The 23,067-nt window shown below is 43.5% G+C and overlaps 1 protein-coding gene across 1 annotated transcript in view; it reads left to right on the top strand.

Moving 5' to 3' along the window:
- The window catches only part of LOC125452224 (uncharacterized), a 111,792-nt gene extending 92,375 nt beyond the window's left edge, over positions 1 to 19,417 (top strand). Inside the window, exons 3-4 of the mRNA XM_048530384.2 lie at positions 12,701 to 13,054; positions 18,773 to 19,417. Of these exons, the coding sequence (XP_048386341.2) occupies positions 12,701 to 13,054; positions 18,773 to 18,835 (417 nt within the window). The 3' untranslated portion in view covers positions 18,836 to 19,417. The remainder of the gene's footprint in view (positions 1 to 12,700; positions 13,055 to 18,772) is intronic.
- Positions 19,418 to 23,067: the final 3,650 nt, after the last annotated feature.

Below are 23,067 nucleotides of genomic sequence, written 5' to 3' on the forward strand. Positions count from 1 at the left end.
CTTAACATGTCAATATGAAAAACTAAAACAACAGTAGATGCGTGAAAACGGACGGAAATGGGAAACTTTGGTGCGGAAGTTTAAGATACACCAAGTGGGAGTCAGGTGACAACCTCCTCTTGTGTGAAGTTCAGCTGAGCTCAGTTCCCCCGTAGCACTGAATATCAGCCCCTCAAAAGTAGTATTTACGTAATAGCTGATCCCATAAATTTAATCTTAAAAATTTGTCTCAAAAGGTTGAGTTTTACACAATTATTTATGATCTTTTTTTCTTTCTGGCAAGTTGCATAGGTGGAATGTGTAAGGCTGTCCCATTTATCCATTTATAATTGCTTGCTTTATAATATTAAGATGTTTACTTTATTTTAAAAATTACACCGTTGTTATCATCACACTTTTACTACTAGGAGTATATTTTTCCCATATGTCTCTCTCTCTTTTTGGTCTAGCAATTTTTGAAAAGCTTGCTTTGTCATAATGTCCCCCCAGTAAAGTAAAAAGCCCACGAGTATCATGAATATTTTTATTGTAAAATTGCAAAACAAAGGCCCAAGACAGCAATCAGTTGTAACAGGTTGTGATTAAAAGGTGTATGAGAGCTTGTAGTCAGAACACATATCTGTATCCTTTCCGATTGTTGAGGGCAGCATTGCCTTAATGTTACTGACAATTCTCTTCTATTTTAATATTTCACTTTTTTGTTGTTCTCCTTTATTATGTTACAATTGAACCTAATATCTTCACTTCACCCTTCAAATTCTCTCTTCTTCTATTCTGGAGGAAAGATTTACACAGCTATAATACAATGATCACTGTAACAAGGACCGCAAGGTCCTTTCAAATTGTTTTTGTACATGTTTTGTGATTTTTAAAATGCGGCTGAAGAGATTTGATAGATTGTATTGAAGGTAAATGTTAGTCCATCTTTTTAAGTAAAAGCTGATGTCTTTCAAATTTAAAATGGTGTTGATTTCTGATTATCAGAAGTAGTGCCATCTCTGAACCAAGCTAAAGTGGCTTTAGTTATTTCAATCAGCTTGTTCAAACATTCTACGACACACCTCTGGGTCAGATAGGACTTGAACCCAGGCCTTCTGGATCAGAGATAGGGACACTACCACTGCGCCATTATGTATTCATGCTTCTTGTTGTATGCGGCTCTTGTTATGGCTCTTTTAAAAAATTAAAACCACCACCAAGTCACCCATATTTTTACATTAAAGCAATAGCAACTCACAGCTTTATGTAAAATCTAAACCTTCCCCAGCTGAAACAATTTGCTACTTTGCAATCCAACTGCAAATAATTCAGTTCCTGCACTTACCACAAAGGACTTTCCTTCTCGACCTCTACTCTCACCTGAGGTGTGGTGACCCTAAGGCTAAACCATTACTAGTTGTCTATCTCATGAGACCACAGCCCCGTGGTTCGCCAGTTCCATGTCAACTTTACTTAAGGACTCTTACAGTGCAGTGTAGTGTCTCTTTCTATGGGCCAGGAGAGCAGGTTTAGGATCTACCTGTTCCCTTTCTGAGATTGATTAAATAACTCCAGCTTCTAGCAAGAGAGTTTTTTGTAGTGCAGTGGTAGTGTCCTCATATGAGCCAGAAGGCCTGGGTTCAAGTCCCACTTGCTCTGGAGATGTGTAGTAACATCTCTGAACAGGGTGATTTTTTAAAAAAAATTCAACCCCTAGCTAAAAATGTCTATTGTCAGGGCCCAGAAATAAAATGCTTTTAAGTGGAAGATGGACTTATCTTGTACATCGTATAGTAATGCCAGAGTAAATAGAGGATATCTTGGATAAAAAGGTGTAGAGCTGGATGAACACAGCAGGCCAAGCAGCATCAGCGGAGCAGGAAAGCTGACGTTTCAGGCCTGGACCCTTCTTGAGAAAATCTTCTTGGATATCTTGCTTTTTTATTTTACAAACAGAGCCCAGGTTCATTTTTTCTTGAACTAGATCTTTTTTTCATAACTATGGTCTTGACTAACTGAGTGTCTTAAAGAGGCTCAGCTACTCAGGTAGGATGTATTCTGGGAGATATTATCACATGACTTCCTACCTTCAATGGTCCTGCCCCACATGCCTACAATTGGTCAGCCAAAAAATCAATCATTCTGGATCACTACCACCCATCTCCTTCCAAGATTTTTGAAAGTGACCTTTTAAAAAGCTGGTCATCTTAAATAAGAAACATGGTAAACCTGTATAAAATATTAAATGCCAGACGTTCTAGTGAAGAGGGTTATATTGAATATATCCCCCTTCCAGTAAATATATCCCTGCAGTTTTCAATCTGTGAGGATGACCTGAATACCAGTAATAGCAACCTGTTACTCCTTTCATTGCCTTCTAAATTCCACACCATCCCAGGTTATGCTACAGAGAAACCTGAACTGGAAACACAGCAGGCTTGTTGCAATTTCCTCTGTGATTCACAACTGGTGCTGCATATTAAAGAGAGATTTGAGAATTTGAAGGGCCCCCTACTGTTCCTGTGTTCTCTGGCATGCATGCTTCAGATACCATCCCCAGGCTTATCACATGTAGACTCACTTTTAAAATTGAAAGAAGGTTATTCGCAAGGTCTACATAATAATATAACCTTTGAGGCCATATCATCAGAATCCCTGCAGTAATGACCTGTGATATGCTAATTTGTCATCTGTCTACATTAGAATGTAAAAAGCAGACAGAAAATTGAATCTGACTATTTGATGCAATGCCTGCTGAATCCAGAGGGGTTTATGTAGCTGACTGCTTTCAGCACCTTAACAACTGGACAGGTTTGTCCTTGTTACCTTATTTGATAGAACAATGGGGGGAAAGTTGAGCTCCCTTTTGAAATTTGCGAATACTGGTTGGGGGATACTGAATATAGTCCTATAGCCAGCATTACCAACATACCATGTGAACCAATCATATCGGTGCAGCAGAAACATCAACTCTGACCTGAAGGACCAGTGCAAATGTTGCATAGATAAGAATCTGTCTTCTTACATGACATTATTCAATAATAAAAGAGCTACCATGACAGAACCAGAACCATGAGAATGAATTGAAAGGGGTCATAGTGCCCTGGAGGGAACAGTAGCTTCATTATCTCAGGCAGACAGAGATTAAATCATTGGTTGATAGTTCGGACGAAGTGCAAGTTGTCAGGAAGCCCTGCTTTTCTCTCTTTCTCTTTGATCCCAATCAGCTGGGCCAACATTTATTACCTGTCCCTGGTTGCCTTTGATGAGGTGGTAGTGAGTTGTTTTCTTGAACGTTTACAGTTCTCGTGTTGTAGGAATATTCCACATTGTTGTTGAAGAGGGAGTTGTGGGATTCTGACCCAGTGACAGTGAAAGGACGATGATATATTTCCAAGTTAGGATGGCAAGGGCTTGGAGGGAAACTTGCAGATGGTCACGTTCACATATATTCAGTACTGTAAAATTCCAGATTCTATCTGCTGCCCTTGGCTTCTAGATGACAGTGGTTATGGGTATGGAAGGCGTTGTCCAAAGAGCCTTGACAAGTCGCTGCAGTGCACTTTGTAGATAGTACACTCTGCTGTGACTGTGCATGAGCAGCGTAGGGGTGAATAGTGAAGGGGATGGATGGGGTTCTGAACAACCAGGCATTATTTCCCAGGTTCCAATCTTCCAGTAAAGGCTCCAGCAAACAATGGGAGAAAAGGAAAAAGAAAGGGAATTCTGCCATGGGTTTTAGGACCTGTAAAAGCTTGGAGATGTACTATCCAATTTTCCATCAGATTCTGCTGCAATCCCACATAGATTACAAAGGCCTGTCCACTCGGAAAGGACTGTGCACAGGCTGTCTTGATAGCAGAAAAATTTGTTAGAAACAAGAGAAGGCCTGTTCCACCATTCATTTGGTTCATGGCTAATCTAAAGTTCCGATCAATTTATGCACCTTGCTCCCATGGTTATTAAAATGCTTGCCCCAATGAACAATTCTATCAATCAATGCTATCAAAAGATCACCTGTCCCTTACTGGCCTCTCTTTTTGGGAAGCTGATAGAATATTATAATTTATTTACAGGGGACTTGAGCACAAAAGTAGGGAGGTTATTCTTCAGTTATACAAGGCACCGGTGAGCCCACATCTGAAGTACTGTGTACAACACTGGTCCCGTTATTTAAGTAAAGGAGTAAACATGGTTCAGAAAAGGTTTAGCAGACTAATCCATGAAATCAGAGGGTTGTCTTATGACAGAAGTCTTGACAGAGTAGGCCAGTATCCTTTGGGGTTTATAAAAGATGACTTAATTTGAAACAGGTAAGAATCTGAAGTGTCTTGACAATCTGATTCAACAAGGATACTTCCCTTATGGAACAACCTAGAATTAAAGGCCAACATTTAACAATATGAGCGTCCCGAATCTTTGGAACTCTGTCAAAAGAGAGTGGAAGCTCATTTCCTCACTGGTTTATTTATCAGGAAAATTGAGAAGGCATGTGGGACAACTGGATGGCACATTCAAAAGAGCTAACAGACACCGTGGGGTTGAATGACCTCCTTCTGTGCTATATTACCAGATAATTCTGTGAACCCCCAGCCTTTACATTAAGTCTGTTTGTATTATATGTCACTTTTTGTAGTTGCACACTGTTTAAATAGACACCTAAATCCCATTGATTCTTCACAGTAGCTAGCCATTCATCTTTATGTGAATATCCCAGTTGTGTTAACTTATGGAGTCTGAGGAAATACTCCTGGTCCCATATATACAAGTTCAATACTTCACCATGTACACCTCCTTGACTTGTACTGGCAAGGAGTTTGCCAGTGCAACTCAATTAAGTTGATACTTTGGGAATGTGATTGGCACATAGGACCCCAGTTGCCATATTCAAAGGGCCTTTGGCCACTCACTGGCCAAGTCCTGCAGGATGACATGGGTCAGATCTCGAGCAGGAATGAAGCAGGCAGACACACCCACCCTCTGTGATTTTTGGGACTGAGCCAATAAAACATTATCCCTAGATGGGGCAAATGCTGTTCGGCTGTGATTTCTTTTGTTCTACTGGTTTGTCTCCCACCTTCTTCTCCTCTTCTGTGCTCATTCGAAGTTATGCTAGCCACAAGCCAAATCACAACAGAGTCCCATGAAAACCACTGTCCCTGCAGAACCAGATTTGTCCTCTTTTTGGCAAGGCCTGTATTTTAAAATTCTCAAACCTGTTTCTCAACTTCACAGCCTTCCCTTCTCTATTTCTGTAACCTTTTCCAGCGCTACAGTGCTCGCAGCTATTTGAGCTCCTCCATTCTGATGCCATGCACATCCCATTTTACTTACTCGACCATTGATGACCATGTCTTTAGTTGCTTAGGCTTGAAACTCTGGTCTGACCTTCCTACATCTCCACAACTCCCTCTCCTCCTTTAAGCAAATTCTTAAAGATGTTCTTTACCACAGTCCTATGGAACAGCCGTTCCACTTATACAATAGTGCAACTTCTAAGAAGTGGTTTGGAATGCATATTAAAAACACTATTTAAATGGAAGTGTGGAAAAGCTGTTTACTATAGCTGGAAGTGGTAAGGTCTAGAACCAAGGTACAGGGTCTCAAAATAATGAGCAAGACACTTAGGAATGAAATGGGGAAGATTTTTTTCAAGCTGTGAATGTGTCTGTGGTATTCTCTAGTTCAGAGGGCTGTGGAGACTCAGCCAGTGAGTTTTTTTTTCAGCACAGAGATCAGTAGATTTTTAGGTATTAATAACATCAAGGAAATAGGGGATAATGTTCATTCAGAGGCTAGGAATACTGCAGCAAATAACTCACTTCCTGGCTCCCTAAATTTTGTCCACCATCTACAAGGAACAACCCAGGAGTGAGATGTAACACTCCCTACATGCCTGATGAAAGCAAAAGAACACATAAAGGAGCTCAATACCATCCGGAATGAATCACTATTCACTTGACTGGCACCCCGTTCACCAATTTCAAAATTCACAGCCTCCACCACTGGCACTCAATGTTAACAATGTACACAATCTACAAAGTGCACTTCAGAAATTCACCAAAGCTCCGTGTGCAATACCTTACAAATCAGCAACAAACACTATGTAGAAGGATAAGGGCAACAGATACATGGGAACACCATTATTTGCAAGTTCCCCTCCAAACCACTCATCATCCTGACTTGGAAATATATTGCTTCCTTCCGTGTCACTGGGTCATAATCCTGGAAGTCCCTCCCTAACGGAACTGTGGGTCTACTTACAGAACACAGACGGCAACCGTTCAAGAAAGCAGTACACCACCACTCTTCCAGGATGATTATGCATGGACATTAATCACTGACCTAAGCAACAATGTCCCCATGCCATGAATAAATAAAGAACGCCAGCCATGATTTAGAATGGTAGGGCAGACTCCAGGGGATGGATGGCCCACATCTGTCCCTATGTCCCTAAACTGTTGGCATTGAATGAAGAAACATGGCCAGACATAATAGAAGTTGATAGCAGCTTCATATGGCTTCATATGCACTTTCTAATCTTCTGCTTGTTTCTTTGCTGATATTTTTGTGCTAATATATTTGACATACTGGGGTACCTGATTGTGTTAGAATTTGTTACTTAGTGGCAACCTATGCTGCTCAAATTAAAATAGACACAGAAGTGATTATTATTTCTTAGACCTTGGTTGCCTTTTGCAATCCAATCTTTTCCTTTCTGAAAAGATTAGACCATAATTGCCAACCTGGAATTAGAAGATATGAAATGACTTAAAATAATTATCTCCAGGCTGCTAAAATTTAATACCATGCAATTTTAAGAACAAAGGCCTTCTGAATTATAATCTAGGCCAAATAAAGGTAACGTGAATTTTAATTAAATTTGCCTCAATGAGCAATTAGTTTTCCTCTAAGCTTCATCCAGTTACTTAGCTGTAGTAGCAAGGCCACACCAGTAGGCTGCAATAATTCACTTCTGTCCACAAGGGGAAAATCCACTAAAGTTTGAGGACCTTTGCTGTAACCTATGGCAGAGGTTGTCTTCAACAGCCTATCTCCAGACTGTTAAAATTTTGATCAGGCTCTGGAGATGAACAAGAGTTTGTGGCTTGCAGTACCTTTTCTCCCCACTTCAAGTAACAAAAATCAAACCACACACTCACACACACACACGCACACACACACACACACACACAACACTTTCTTACCATCAACTGGCATTTCTGTATCTCATGGGCAGGAAGGATTTGGAAAGCCTTCCTAAAAAAATGTCCCCACCCCCCTGCAGAGTCACTGTCACACGTTCCCATGTTTAATCATTCTGTTCATTGCAGGAAAAAAAGGTCAAATACAATGGCAGGTTATAACCTCATTAAGCAACCTATTTACAGATGGCATCCCTGGAGGGCTGCTAAGACACTTAAATGAATTTGAACTTCTGAACTTGGTAGTCCGGATGTCATTAATCATGAAGCCACAGCCAAGGGACACTTCATTCCTAAAATCAGAACAGGTTGTTTCTTTTTGTTTTGAACCCATCTATAATTTTTGTATAAGTTACATCAGGACTGTATAATTGCCGCACATTGCTGTGTGAGGGAAAAATGTGCACCACACACCGACTCTTTGACATAAAGCTACATGAAGGCTTTGAAGACCAGTAGCAACATTTTAGTTACAGGGGCTTCAACTTGGGCTTGGGCAGTCTGTAAAGTTAAGATCTGTTCTGACCATGTGAGATCATGATCAGTGTATTGACAGCAAACACAAAGCAGCATCAGCACTCTAGTCTTAGCTCCAACCCATAATGCAGCAAGTCATTGACAAAGATAGTATCAGAGATAATGGGAACTGCAGATGCTGGAGAATTCCAAGATAATAAAATGTGAGGCTGGATGAACACAGCAGGCCAAGCAGCATCTCAGGAGCACAAAAGCTGACGTTTCGGGCCTAGACCCTTCATCAGAGAGGGGGATGGGGAGAGGGAACTGGAATAAATAGGGAGAGAGGGGGAGGCGGACCGAAGATGGAAAGTAAAGAAGATAGGTGGAGAGAGTATAGGTGGGGAGGTAGGGAGGGACGGAACCCCGTCCACGGCCGACGGAACCCCGCCCACGGCCGACGATCTCATCGCTCCGCCCACAACCTCCACAGCCAGCAACCCCAGAGGAGACAGCCACACTGAGCCCTGCCGCATCTTCACCATCCCCCCAGACCTCCCACTGACTGAGGACGAACGGTCAGTCCTTAGCAAGGGGCTCACCTTTGTCCCCCTACAACCACACATCAACGAATACCAGTCACGGTTGGACATAGAGCAGCTTTTCCGCCGTCTTCGCCTCCATGCCTACTTCTTCAACCGGGAACCTAACCCTCCTTCCACTGACCCCTTCACCCGCTTCCAACACAAGTCCTCCTCCTGGACACCACCCCCAGGCCTCCTACCCTCCCTCGACCTCTTCATCTCCAACTGCCGTCGAGACATTAACCGCCTCAACCTCTCCACCCCTCTCACCCACTCCAACCTCTCCCCCGCAGAACGGGCAGCCCTCCGCTCCCTCCGCTCCAACCCCAACCTCACCATCAAACCCGCAGACAAGGGTGGCGCAGTGGTAGTATGGCGCACTGACCTCTACATCGCCGAGGCCAGACGCCAACTCTCCGACACCACCTCCTACCACCTCCACGATCATGACCCCACACCCGAGCACCAAACCATCATCTCCAACACCATTCACGACCTCATCACCTCAGGGGACCTCCCACCCACAGCCTCCAACCTCATTGTTCTCCAACCCCGCACGGCCCGTTTCTAACTCCTTCCCAAAATCCACAAACCTGCCTGCCCTGGTCGACCCATTGTCTCAGCCTGCTCCTGCCCCACCGAACTCATCTCCACCTATCTGGACTCCATTTTTTCCCCTTTGGTCCAGGAACTCCCCACCTACGTCCGTGACACCACCCACGCCCTCCACCTCCTCCAGGACTTCCAATTCCCTGGCCCCCAACACCTCATATTCACCATGGACGTCCAGTCCCTGTACACCTGCATTCCGCATGGAGATGGCCTCAAGGCCCTCCGCTTCTTCCTGTCCCGCAGGCCCGACCAGTCCCCCTCCACCGACACTCTCATCCGCCTAGCTGAACTCGTCCTCACACTCAACAACTTCTCTTTTGACTCCTCCCACTTCCTCCAGACTAAGGGGGTGGCCATGGGCACCCGCATGGGCCCCAGCTATGCCTACCTGTTTGTAGGTTACGTGGAACAGTCCCTCTTCCGCACCTACACAGGCCCCAAACCCCACCTCTTCCTCCGGTACATTGATGACTGTATCGGCGCCGCCTCTTGCTCCCCAGAGGAGCTCGAACAGTTCATCCACTTCACCAACACCTTCCACCCCAACCTCAAATTCACCTGGGCCATCTCCAGCACATCCCTCACCTTCCTGGACCTCTCAGTCTCCATCTCAGGCAACCAGCTTGTAACTGATGTCCATTTCAAGCCCACCGACTCCCACAGCTACCTAGAATACACCCCCTCCCACCCACCCTACTGCAAAAATTCCATCCCCTATTCCCAATTCCTCCGCCTCCGCCGCATCTGCTCCCACGATAAGACATTTCACTCCCGCACATCCCAGATGTCCAAGTTCTTTAAGGACCGCAACTTTCCCCCCACAGTGATCGAGAACGCCCTTGACCGCGTCTCCCGTATTTTCCGCAACACATCCCTCACACCCCGCCCCCGCCACAACCGCCCAAAGAGGGTCCCCCTCGTTCTCACACACCACCCTACCAACCTCCGGATACAACGCATCATCCTCCGACACTTCCGCCATTTACAATCCAACCCCACCACCCAAGACATTTTTCCATCCCCTCCCCTGTCTGCTTTCCGGAGAGACCACTCTCTCCATGACTCCCTTGTTCGCTCCACACTGCCCTCCAACCCCACCACACCCGGCACCTTCCCCTGCAACCGCAGGAAATGCTACACTTGCCCCCACACCTCCTCCCTCACCCCTATCCCAGGCCCCAAGATGACATACCACATTAAGCAGAGGTTCACCTGCACATCTGCCAATGTGGTATACTGCATCCACTGTACTCGGTGCAGCTTCCTCTACATTGGGGAAACCAAGCGGAGGCTTGGGGACCGCTTTGCAGAACACCTCCGCTCAGTTCGCAACAAGCAACTGCACCTCCCAGTCGCAAACCATTTCCACTCCCCCTCCCATTCTCTAGATGACATGTCCATCATGGGCCTCCTGCACTGCCACAATGATGCCACCCGAAGGTTGCAGGAACAGCAACTCATATTCCGCCTGGGAACCCTGCAGCCATATGGTATCAATGTGGACTTCACCAGTTTCAAAATCTCCCCTTCCCCTACTGCATCCCTAAACCAGCCTAGTTTGTCCCCTCCCCCCACTGCACCACACAACCAGCCCAGCTCTTCCCCTCCACCCACTGCATCCCAAATCCAGTCCAACCTGTCTCTGCCTCCCTAACCGGCTCTTCCTCTCACCCATCCCTTCCTCCCACCCCAAGCCGCACCCCCAGCTACCTACTAACCTCATCCCACCTCCTTGACCTGTCCGTCTTCCCTGGACTGACCTATCCCCTCCCTACCTCCCCACCTACACTCTCTCCACCTATCTTCTTTACTCTCCATCTTCGGTCCGCCTCCCCCTCTCTCCCTATTTATTCCAGTTCCCTCTCCCCATCCCCCTCTCTGATGAAGGGTCTAGGCCCGAAACGTCAGCTTTTGTGCTCCTGAGATGCTGCTTGGCCTGCTGTGTTCATCCAGCCTCACATTTTATTATCCAAGTCATTGACAAAGTTAATCTTACAAATGGACCACTGCAAATGTTGTAGTACATTTTCCATTATTTAAGTCTGACAATGAAATGTTAATTTATGAACATGTGACCTTAATGAGCTTTCTCTCTCCATACAACTCTTCACGACACTATCAACTTTCAACACGTTGTTGTTTTGCACAACTCCACCATTCTTTTGGAATTTTCACAAATGCTGAAACCTGAAATAAAACAGAAATTATTGCAGAAACTGAAATTTCGTTTTTAGTTCAGCTTGAATTGGTGGACGTCAAAGAGAGAGTATCAATAAATTGGAGATACTGAGTATTTAGAACTGAGCAGCAAACCAAACTATGTTATTCTGCCCAAGTTCTCACTGTCTGTATGGGGATTGGGAACTGTGGGTATGGGAGACAATAGGAGCCGTGGATATGGGGAACTCTGGGTGTGTGAGACAGTGAGGACTGTGAGTATGGGAGACATCTGCAGATAAAGAATGATGTCAAGAACCGTTGGATTTTTTAAAAAAAAGAAATGGGAGCCCTCCAATCAAAGACAGTTGCAAATTATTAATGATAACAAGGTGTAGAGCTGGATGAACACAGCAGGCCAAGCAGCATCAGAGGAGCAGGAAGGCTGACGTTTCGGGCCTAGATCCTTCTTTTCTGAAGGGTCTAGGTCTGAAACGTCAGCCTGTCTGCTCCTCTGATGCTGCTTGGCCTGCTGTGTTCATCTAGCTCTACCCTTGTTATCTCAGATCCTCTAGCATCTGCAATTCCTACTATCTCTGCAAACTATTAGTTATTGTTTCAATGTGTAGCAGTTCTCAATAAGACCTGTGAATGTTTTAATTCATGCTGTCTCTTTGTCTCATTCTGTAACTGTTAGCTTATATTCTCTAACAGAAGGAGGAGTTTTTTTTAGCATCTTTCAGCTTCTCAGAGTGCCTTGTAACCACTTAAGCACTTTTGAAGTATGGCAATTGTTGTAATGTAGGAATGGCAGCTTCCAATTTTTACGGCAGGTCCCAAAAACAGCAAAGTATTTACCAATGTGATGGTCTAATTTCATTTCATATTTGAAAGATAAATGCCATTCAGGTCACTGAGGAGACCTTCCCTGTTCTTCTCTGAATTAGTGGCAAGGGATCTTTTACATTCCATACTTTGCTTTTCAGCACTAAATACCTGCAGAGCATTATAGAATTCATACAGTGTGGAAACAGGCCATTTGACCCAACAAGTTGACACCAACTGTCTGAAGAACATTGCACCCAGACTCGCCCCATTACCCTATCCTTGTAACCCTGCATTTCCCATGGCTAATCCATCTAAACTACACATCCCTGGGAACTATGGGCAATTTAGCATGGCTAGTCAACCTAATCTGCACATCTTTGGACTGTGGGAGGAAACCAGAGCACCCAGAGGAAACCCATGCAGACATGGGGAGAATGTGCAAACTCCACACAAACAATCGCCCAAGGCTAGAATTGAATGCAAGTCCCTGGTGTTATGAGGCAGCAATGCTAATCACAGAGTCACTGTGCCAAACTGGGCTTGTCGTTAGTCTGCATGTAAATGCAGCACCCAGAATATACTTGTAGGTGTTCCTTATTATTCGCATCTGCGTTGCAATGCCATTTATAATGGAGGCACCCCTAAATCCATTGTCTCTCCCTAAAGTGGTTCCCTGCCTATCCTCCCCAGCTTCTAATTAATTGTTAACATGCACTTCAGGTCAATGAAAAGTTCAAAACAAAATCTCTGCCCATTTGGTCAATTCTCCCTATTGGTATGACAGGATGGACAGTGAAAGAAAGAAGTAAGAAGGCTGATATAATTCTTTGGAAGAGTTACACCAGACTTGAAACATCAACTCTGTTTCTTTCTCCACAGATGCTGTCAGAGCTGCTGAGCTGGAGAATTCTGATCGGTTTTGACACAGCATTTAAAGACTTTAGACTCCATCACAGTGCTGGTATCAGTACTGTAGAGCCCAATCTTCAAATTGCTGGTTGGATTGCCCCTAGCTACTTCTGGTGTGGTCTATGTGCTGTTAAGGCCTTAACATGGCCATCAGAGGAATGCAGAGTGGCACCACAGACTGCCGTTTTAGACTTTGCAGAGACTGTTAATGCCATCTTTTCATTTCTCCCAGCTAATCAAGTGTACAGGACATACACAAGGGCACCCTTCAAAACCCAAGGCCAGCAACATTTACAGACGCCACCAGGGAGCTGCTCAGTGGAGGTGCATTTGATTTTCTTTCCCTTTTTGATAATGGAGGTGCAGTGTTGAGTTTCGCTGATATGATAGGTTCACAAGGGGGTGGTGATGGGTCTTGAAGAGGAAGATATCAGAGTTCAAAAGCCTGTCAGCAGAAAGCTTGTGACAAGGAAACGGGGCGATAGTTTCTCTTGGCCTGTAGGAATGATGGGCAGCAGAGAGGGGAAGCTGCACACAATGGGAGGAGCAACATATTTGAGACCCCTTTCCTTTTGAAATGCTGTCCATGATCAGGTACTGAGATCTTAGTTTTCTTGAGATTGCATCTCCACATCGCCACTGCTCTTCACTTCCATACATTCCAATCCATTTACTACTTGACAACAAAAGCATCCTCTTGGCTATGACTCTGAAACAAAATACTCTCACAGAAAACCAATTCCATACCATTTGTTCCAACAACACTTCCAATAGTTTACACAAGAACAAATAACTTTCTCTTGGACAGTCCATGCTACCTTTTTTGTGAGTACTTTAGTGTGTCTTTTTTCCTCCTATAGTTCTACTCAATGATAGGTGGAAGGTTGCTGACTCTCACTTGTTCTCTAAGACAAAAAGCTCTTCTGCAGAGTCATATCAGTGGTCTGTCCAAATTTGCAGACTACTGAACAATCATTTAGACTAGCTGACTCTCACTGTGGAGGACTATTTATAGCCCATCAGGACGATCTCCAGCAACTTTGGGTCTTGAGTGCCCACCTTCAACTATGCTACCTTGGCATAGCTGTCAGCTGTCTGTGCTGAGAGGCAATTGTAAGGACACAAGCTAGTTGGCAGTGAAAGGAGCACAAACACTGTCATCCTGTGAGAGGATGTCCACAGAGCCATTGCTGATCCCTAGGGACAGATCCACAATAATCCTAGTAATTTGCTGGAGCACAGATTGTTGACTACTGTAGGAGCCTGATAAAACTGAGGTCTGAGCATTGATGATGACAGCCTGTTCCTGCATGGCATCAAGCTGGTCCCAACAGTTACTATATATAATATGATGCAACCACTAGTAGCTTATGATAATAAAGTGTGAAGCTGGATGAACACAGCAGGCCAAGCAGCACCTCAGGAGCACAAAAGCTGATGTTTCGGGCCTAGACCCTTCATCAGAGATTTGTGCTCCTGAGATGCTGCTTGGCCTGCTGTGTTCATCCAGCTTCACACTTTATTATCTTGGATTCTCCAGCATCTGCAGTTCCCATTATCACTAGTTGCTTATGGTTGGGGTAAGAGTGCTGATGTCAATCCTTCTTCCCCTGCTAGTCTAAAGGATTGTTCAGTAGTCTGCAAATTTGGACAGACCACTGATATGACTCTGCAGAAGAGCTTTTTGTCTTAGAGAACAAGTTGTAGTTTACTCAGTAACTCTGTTTAGGTTATGTTAACTCTTAAACATTTTAATTATCACTAAGGCACAAGTATTTCCCTCAGCAAGTTATGTTTCAACACTTTTTGCCTGAACTGTCCCTGCTCCACTCGCTTGCTGTGTTATATGTCAGAGTGGTCCAACCTTTAGCTTTGGCCTTATAAATATAGGAATAGATGTAGGCCATTCAACCCATTTGTCATTAAATGCTCTGTCATTAAGTCCGACTGTCATGACTGATCTAACTCAACACCTTTTACCCACACTATATGTAAATCCCTTTAACCATCGATAATCAAAAATCCATCAACCCCGCTTTGAAAATACTCAAAGTCTTAGCATCCCTGTCTTCTACAGAAAAAGGCTCATAGATTAACCCTTTTACATCTGTAACCTTATGTAACAGCAACAGGCATGGATTTCATAATATGCAGCTGATTTCTTCCTGTATTGATGAGAAAACTGAGGATTTGGCTGCCAGACGTTTGTTCATGTATTCTCGAGGAGTTAACCCATATTCAAATTGGCTCCAACATCTGTGCAATGACCTGTGCTAGGTTAAAGTCAAATGTCTTAGAATAGAATACACACAGTGTGGAAACAGGCCCTTTGGCCCAACAAGTCCGCACAGACCCTTGGAGCATCCCATCCAGATCCATCCACCAATAACTCACCTAATCTAGATATCCCTGAACACTATGGGCAATTTAGCATGGCCAATCTAGCCTGCGCATCTTTGGACTGTGGGAAGAAACTGGAGTAAGTCCTTGCAGACATAGGGAGAGTGTACAAACTCCATGCAGACAGTCGCTCAAGGGTAGAATCGAACCCAGGTCCCTGGTGCTGTGAGGCAGAAGTGCTAACCTCTGAGACACCATGTCATCTTCTTGAGAAAGACAAGAGGATATGTGGCAGGCATATCAATTCACCAAGTATCTCAGTGAAAGCACACATTAGTATTCCATTTTTTACTTCCCTATCAAATTCCTCAACAAAATGCCCCTGCAATGAAATATATCTGTGAGCAACCCCCGACCTGGAGAGCTGGCAACATGCTTTATCTCTCCGTCCTGGCCTGGCTGCAGCTATAGCTGTGCCAGGGGCTGACAATGTATTGCATTGGACTCTATCACGCACATAGTGCCAGAATCTGAGCTGGCAACAGTGCATGTCAGATAGTAGATGGTGTTTCTTCATCAGAGGCCAGTTGTCTTTCTTGTTCTTCACATTAAGGCTGATGTAGCTGGTCAAGTAGCAAATCTTCACTATTTGCATGCAAAAAGGGATAGTTGAGGTGAGCTAAAGGAGTTGGGATGGATAGCATGAGGCTCCATGTTTGCACCATTTGCAGCTTGCATTGCAAACCCGATAATAATTTAGTGGTGAAATAGGATTTTAAAAAGATACGCCAAGCTGGAACATACTGTTATACTGAATATTTTCAAGAATATCAGATGTAATGGCCTCGATGATTGCCAGGGTCTATAATGTGGAACATCATTAAATTCAAAGGCCTCAGGAGGCACAGAAATGCTTTGTCTCTTTGTGGTTCTCTGCTAGTCTCTGCAGGTGGCCTTGTCCTGCAAGACAGCAGCAAGAGCATTAGTAAGTAGTTTATAACTGAGTAGCTGGAGGTGTGTTGGATCTGTCAGACATAACTATTTGGGTGGCAACGTTGGCATTTTTGTGAATGTAAGGTGAACCTACCTGAGTGCTGAGGATGATTCTTGATTGCTGATAAAGGCACAGTTAAGAATTAGAATTAGAATCCCTACAGTGTGGAAACAGGCCCTTCGGCCCAACAAGTCCACACTGAACCTCGGAACATCCCGCCCAGACCCATCCCCCATAACCCATAACCCACCTAATCTACACCTCCCTGAACACTATGGGCAATTTTGCATGGCCAATCCACCTACCCTGCACTTTTTTTTGAACTGTGGGAGGAAACCAGAGCACCCAGAGGAAACCCATGCAGACACGGAGAGAACGTGCAAACTCCATACAGACAGTCACCCAACGCTGGGATTGAACCCGGGTCCTTGGTGCTGTGAGGCAGCAGTGCTAACCACTGTGCCACCGTGCTGCCCTTAGAGCAGCAGAAGAAGGCAACATTAAACATTGTTTGATCTAATTTTCTAACAGTTCACCTTTGCTTGTGATCTCACCACCTTCAATCAGTGCTGAAATTGTTGGCACAGCATTCACAACTATATTGATAACATTAATGCTGAAAAAGGCTTTATGAGTGCTGCCTTCAGTTGACACTTACAGTTTACTTTGCTATCTGCATATTAAAAGTTATTAAAGCTTAATGGTGAACAAGAACTTTATGAACACCCTGTACCATATATAAGGCCTTGTGTGATACTGTTAGATAATGTCAAGATAAGGTTCTTTCTCATGAAAACTTGCACATTTTTATGAGTGACAGTTCACTCGAAGAGTTCATGTTGCTGTGGCAACATGCATGTTTTATGTACACATTGTAGACTAAAGCAACATTAATATGCATAATAGAGGCTCCAATATCTTTCTATTACATGAGAGACTAGAAATCTCTCTTGCCTGTTGGAAGAATTTATAAATTGACACTCAATCTGTTTGGCCGTATTATTAATGCAGTTTCCTCAACCATCAAGTCCTTGGTTGGGCCCAGATCTTGAAGTTTCTCTAAAGATGCAGGAATGGTATCCACTGCACCACAAGACTTCCTACTCTGCACATCAGGCAAGAAAGCAAAAATTGAGGAATAAACATAAAGTTTGGAGACAGTATAAGGAAGAGGAGTAAACTTAGATCTGGGGGCTTGATGCTCCATATCCCACTATCATTCGCATTGAAACAGCCGGCTAGTTCAATCTTCATTCTATTGCCGAGGTTAAATGAACCCTTGTGAGTTAAAGGGAGAGACGGTGAATTATGGGAGAAGATAGAATAGGGTATTTCTAGGAGGTGAGGAAATTTCAGAGAAGTTGGTGTAGTGATAATGAATCTAAAATGTCACTGAGAAAAGCAGTAAGTAGGCCCTCAAGTATCAGTCTCTCTTAGTTTAATAAGATTTTTAATACTTCATTTTATTACAGTTATAAAAGTGCTACATTTGGTTGGATTTGACAATCACATAATTCCTGTGCTCAGTAGTTAAAGTATATTGTTGGTCTGCTGCAATATTAAAAAATGTTGGAAATACTTGTCTGGCAATATTAATATTAACGATGCCACCAAGATAGATTATCTGCAATTGTTTTCAAGAGGGCTGATTGAAAGAAATGTTTCTTTGTGAGGTGCAATTTAGTGGCATGAATGAAAGGAATTGTATGGGGGTATGATTGTGCCAAATCAGGAAGCGATGTTTGTGGTTGCTAGAGGACAGTAAATTCCACTCCAGAGCATCTCTGCATAAGTTCCTCAGGGCAGTGTCCTCAGCCCAACCATTTAGTTCTGCTTCTTCAAAGACCTTCCTTCTATCATAAGGTTGGAAGTAGGGATGTTTGCTGATAATGGCACTATTTGCGATTTCTCAGATACTGAGGGCAGTCCATTTGCAAATACAGTAAGATCAGGACAATATCTAGGTTTTGGCTGATAAGTGGCAAGTAACATTTGTGCGCCATAGCTACTAAGCACCAACCATCTCCACTTGTGTGCACTCCCCACTTGCTTGTACTGATGCTGTTCCAACAATACTCATGAAGCTTGGTACCATTCAAGACACTGCAGTCCATTTGATTGGCATCACATCCAAATGTATCTATTTCCTCTACTACTGTCATTCAACAGAAACGCTATACTATCTACAACATAAATAGAAATTGCTGGAAAAGTTTATTAGGTGCAGCAGCATCTGTGAAGAGAAATCAAAGTTAACATTTTGGAATGCAGAAGATTGGCTGGAGGGAGGGTGTAAGGCGTAAATGAAAGGTGAGGCTGGAGGCTGGAGCTCAAAGAGAGAGAAAACCGTTGGTCAGACAAAGGAGTGGATATCAATCTGGCTAGGAGGCTGTTAGTGGAGACTGTTAGTGACTAACAATGGGTTGTGTGTAATAGCAGATGATGTGATTACAAGGTCTGGTGTGTGGAATGGTGGGGGTGGTCAGGTAGCTAGGACGTAGGAGAGTTCAAGCTCTAAAATTATTGAAAGCGATGCTAAGTACAGGAAGCTGCAGGGTCCCCAAGTTCTGAGAAAGGGTCACTGGACACAAAATGTTAACTCTGATTTCTCTTCACAGATGCTGCCAAACATGTGGAGCTTTTGCAACAATTTCTATTTTTGTTTTCAACATCTGCACTTCTTTTGGTTTGTATTTTGTACTATCTAGAAGATGCACTGCAGAAATTCATCAAAGACAGCTCCTTCCAAAGCCATGACCACTTTCATCTAGAAGGACAGTGTCAGCAGATATATGGGAGCATCACCTCCAGCAAGTTCCCCTTAAGCCACTCACCATCCTGATTCGGAAAAATATTGCTGTTTCTTCACTGTTACTGGGTCGAATTCCTGGAATCCCCTCTCTAAAGGTATTGTGGATCAATCTACAGCACATAGACTGCAGCAGTTCAAGGAGGCATTACCATCTTCTCAAGGGCAACTAGGGATAGGCAATAAATGCTGTCCCAGCCAGTGCTGCCTACATCCCATGAGTGAATTAACAAAATAAAAATCAATGTAGAAGTCATTGTCCATTCCAAATTGCCTTGGAAAAGACGAGCAAGCTGTTTATGATTACTGTTGATTACTCATCAAGGCCTATTAAGATAAATTAAACAATATGATAGCCAAACAAAGAGTGATAATACCCCCATTAACACATGGAGATGGAATGTCTTGAACTTGCCTTAAAGGTTAAAATCCCAACTCCAGTGATGGTCATCTCCTAACTGAAGGATGCCTGTTTAGGATCTGCTTTTGAGGATTTAGTTTTGAAGACTTCGTTGAACTAATGTAATATTCTTATACATTTGAACTGAGCTAACTCTACCAAGAGCTTCAAAATTCAACATTACAGTTTTGTACTGATTTATATTTATTTTTAAATAACATGAATTTGAATTTACTGCCTGAATGGAATTGCCTTACTCTGTGTGGTAAAGTGTCCCTTCAAAAGTGAGAACTGAAAGGAATTTCTGGTCAATTGAATTCATTCACATTAAACAGCAAACAAAAATTGTACAGTTAAGAAAAGTAAATGACTGCAACAATGTAGACCAAGAAGGGAGAAACTCGTGTAGAGATGCGGCATAATGTGATTCATGTAAATCACAACGATGGAATTGATTACCTGACACTGATACTAGCAAGAGAAAAGGTACCAGTCTAGAATGACTATGTGAAGAGAAACGTTTGAGACACTGCAACAGAGAGCTGTATATTTGCTCATCTACTATAGACAGATGCAAGTAAAGGAGTGTTACAGTAAGTAAGGAGTTGAAAAACCTGACTTCTTGTAAAACAGCAAGCAGCCCCAGGAGAGTGTGAACATGCAGCCTCCCACACCCCAGTGATGCTACCGACTGGCTACAATCTTGTGAGGATAAATCTCCATTTTTAGGAGAACACATGGCTGCTAGGTGAAGATGCAGATCATGTACGTTGTAAATTTTAAGGCGGCATCATTGAGTAGTTGGGGCTGGACAGTTTAATGAGTCTTTTCTTGGCTGTCATTGTTCATAAATGCTATAGTGTTAGCAGTGTAATAAGTGATAAATAGCTCTCCGGCTAAACGTACACTATTTGGACTGTAGAAGTTCAAGATAACAGCTCACTACTATCTTCTCCAGGATGATTAGGGATGGGCAACAAAATATGGTCTCTCCTGTGGCTTCATACCCCAGGAATACATTAGTTGAAAATTCACCTGGATAAAATTAGATTACTTAGAAATACTGGGACAAAACTGAGAAATTTGCAGTAAATCATGATGAGACAGACAGTTTTGAACTTGGGATCCAATAATTCTGCAATGGTATCCATTCTTACACGTGTTATGAATGAGAGAATGAATGACTTGACAGATTGGCCCAAGTATCGCAGCATACAACTGAACACTCAAAAGTTAGGTAGAAACCCGACAAGGAGACAAGAGGTTGCTGGAAATAAATTACGTTGAGAGGCAGCGGTAAGTATAGAACATAGAACATAGAAACGTACAGCACAGTACAGGCCCTTCAGCCCACGATGTTGTGCTGTGGAATAATCCTAATCCAAACATAAAATAACCTAATCTACATTCCCCTCAATTCACTGCTGTCCATGTGCATGTCCAGCAGTCACTTAAATGTCACTAATGATTCCGCTTCCACGACTACCACTGGTAAACTATTCCATGCGCTCACAACTCTCTGGGTGAAGAACCTCCCTCTGACGTCTCCTCTATACCTTCCTCCTAACACCTTAAAACTCTGACCCCTCGTGGCAGTCAATCCTGCCCCGGGGAAAAGTCTCTGGCTATCAACTCTGTCCATGCCTCTCATTACCTTGTACACCTCGATCAGGTCACCTCTCTTCCTCCTTCTCTCCAGAGAGAAATCTCCTGCTCTTCAAGTATGAGAAGCTCTCTTCAAGCAAGGTCAGATAGTTCATAAGGGTTAATTCCCTTGATAGAGAATTTGATCAGTATCGCCAGCATAGTGAAAATGTTAACATTTTTAGCAATGACTTATGTGTAGAAATAGATAGCCAGCAGGTGGACATGGCTAACATAAGCCAAAAATCAGACAGATTATGTACGGAATTGCAAAGCTGTGTCATCAGCAGTAGACTGACAAAGAAACATGAATGGGAAAGCAGAGATCAAACAAACATGCCTAAATTAAAGCAGAGGGAGCCTGAAGAAGGAACATGCATGTGTACTCCTTCTAGTCTGTAAGACAGGCATCCAGATTAGGTTTTGTGCAACATTCAGACTGCGCTGCAATATTCACTTCACTGTGGAAGGACCTATCTTTTGGATAATGTGCTGAATTGAGGGTCTGTGGGCCTCCTCATGGGGGAGCAAAAATAATCTCAATGCATCATTTGGAAGAAGAGCAGGAGATTTCTCTCTTGGGTCCTGACCTTTTTGTATCCCTCGATTAATGCATCCCTGATCAAACAAATCATCATGCAATTATGACTTTGCTGCTTGTGGAATCCTTGCTGTGTGCAAATCAGCTGCCATGATTTGACATTGTACCTTTTATCCAAAATCCAATATTTTCCAAATATTGACTGGGAACACTATAGTTCGAGAACTATAGATGGGTCAGTTTTTGTCCAGTTTGTGCAGGAGGGCTTCCTGACACAGTATGTAGATAGGCCAACAAGGGGCAAAGCCACCTTAGATTTGGTACTGGGTAATGAGCCCGGCCAGGTGTTAGATTTGGAAGTAGGTGAGCACTTTGGTGATAGCGATCACAATTCTGTTATGTTTACTTTAGTGATGGAAAGGGACAAGTGTATACCACTGGGAAAGAGTTATAGCTGGGGGAAAGGCAATTACAATGAGATTAGGCAAGATTTAGGGAGCATAGGATGGGGAAGGAAACTGCAGGGGATGGGCGCATTAGAAATGTGGAGCTTATTCAAGGAAAAGCTCCTGTGTGTCCTAGATAAGTATGTACCTGTCAGGCAGGGAGAAGCTGTAGAGTGCGGGAGCCGTGGTTTAAGAAGGAGGTGGAATCTCTGGTCAAGAGGAGGAAGAAGTCTTATGTTAGGATGAGATGTGAAGGCTCAGTTAGGGCGCTTGAGGGCTACGAGGTAGCCAGGAAAGACCTAAAGAGAGAGCTCAGAAGATCCAGGAGGAGACATGAGAAGTTGTTGGTGGATAGGATCAGGGTAAACCCTAAGGCTTTCTATAGGTATTTAAGGAATAAAAGAATGACGAAAATAAGATTAGGGCCAATCAAGGATAGTAGTGGTAAGTTGTGTGTGGAGTCAGAGGAGATAGGGGAAGCACTAAATGAATATTTTTCAACAGTATTCACTCTAGAAAATGACAATGTTGTCGAGGAGAATACTGAGATACAGGCTACTAGACTAAGTGGGATTGAGGTTCACAAGGAAGAGGTATTAGAAATCCTACAGAGTGTGAAGATAGATAAGTCCCCTGGTCCGGATGGGATTTATCCTAGGATCCTCTGGGAAGCTAGGGAGGAGATTGCCGAGCCTTTGGCATTGATCTTTAACTTGTCAATGTCTACAGGAATAGTGCCAGATGACTGGAGGATGGCAAAGGTGGTGCCCCTGTTCAAGAAGGGGAGTAGAGACAACCCTGGTAATTATAGACCAGTGAGCCTTACCTCAGTTGTTGGTAAAGTGTTGGAAAAGGTTATAAAGGATAGGATTTATAATCATTTAGAAAAGAATAAATTGATTAGGGATAGTCAGCACGGTTTTGTGAAGGGAAGGTCGTATTGAGTTCTTTGAGAAGGTGACCAAACAGGTAGATGAGAGTAAACCAGTTGATGTGGTGTATATGAATTTCAACAAGACGTTAGATAAGGTTCCCCACAGTAGGCTATTGTACAAAATGCGGAGGAATGGAATTGTGGGAGATATAGCAGTTTGGATCAGAAATTGGCTTGCTGAAAGAAGACAGAGGGTGGTAGTTGATGGGAAATGTTCATCCTGGAGTCC

The sequence above is a fragment of the Stegostoma tigrinum genome, chromosome 4 (genome assembly GCF_030684315.1).
Source record: "Stegostoma tigrinum isolate sSteTig4 chromosome 4, sSteTig4.hap1, whole genome shotgun sequence".
Lineage (NCBI taxonomy): Eukaryota > Metazoa > Chordata > Chondrichthyes > Orectolobiformes > Stegostomatidae > Stegostoma > Stegostoma tigrinum.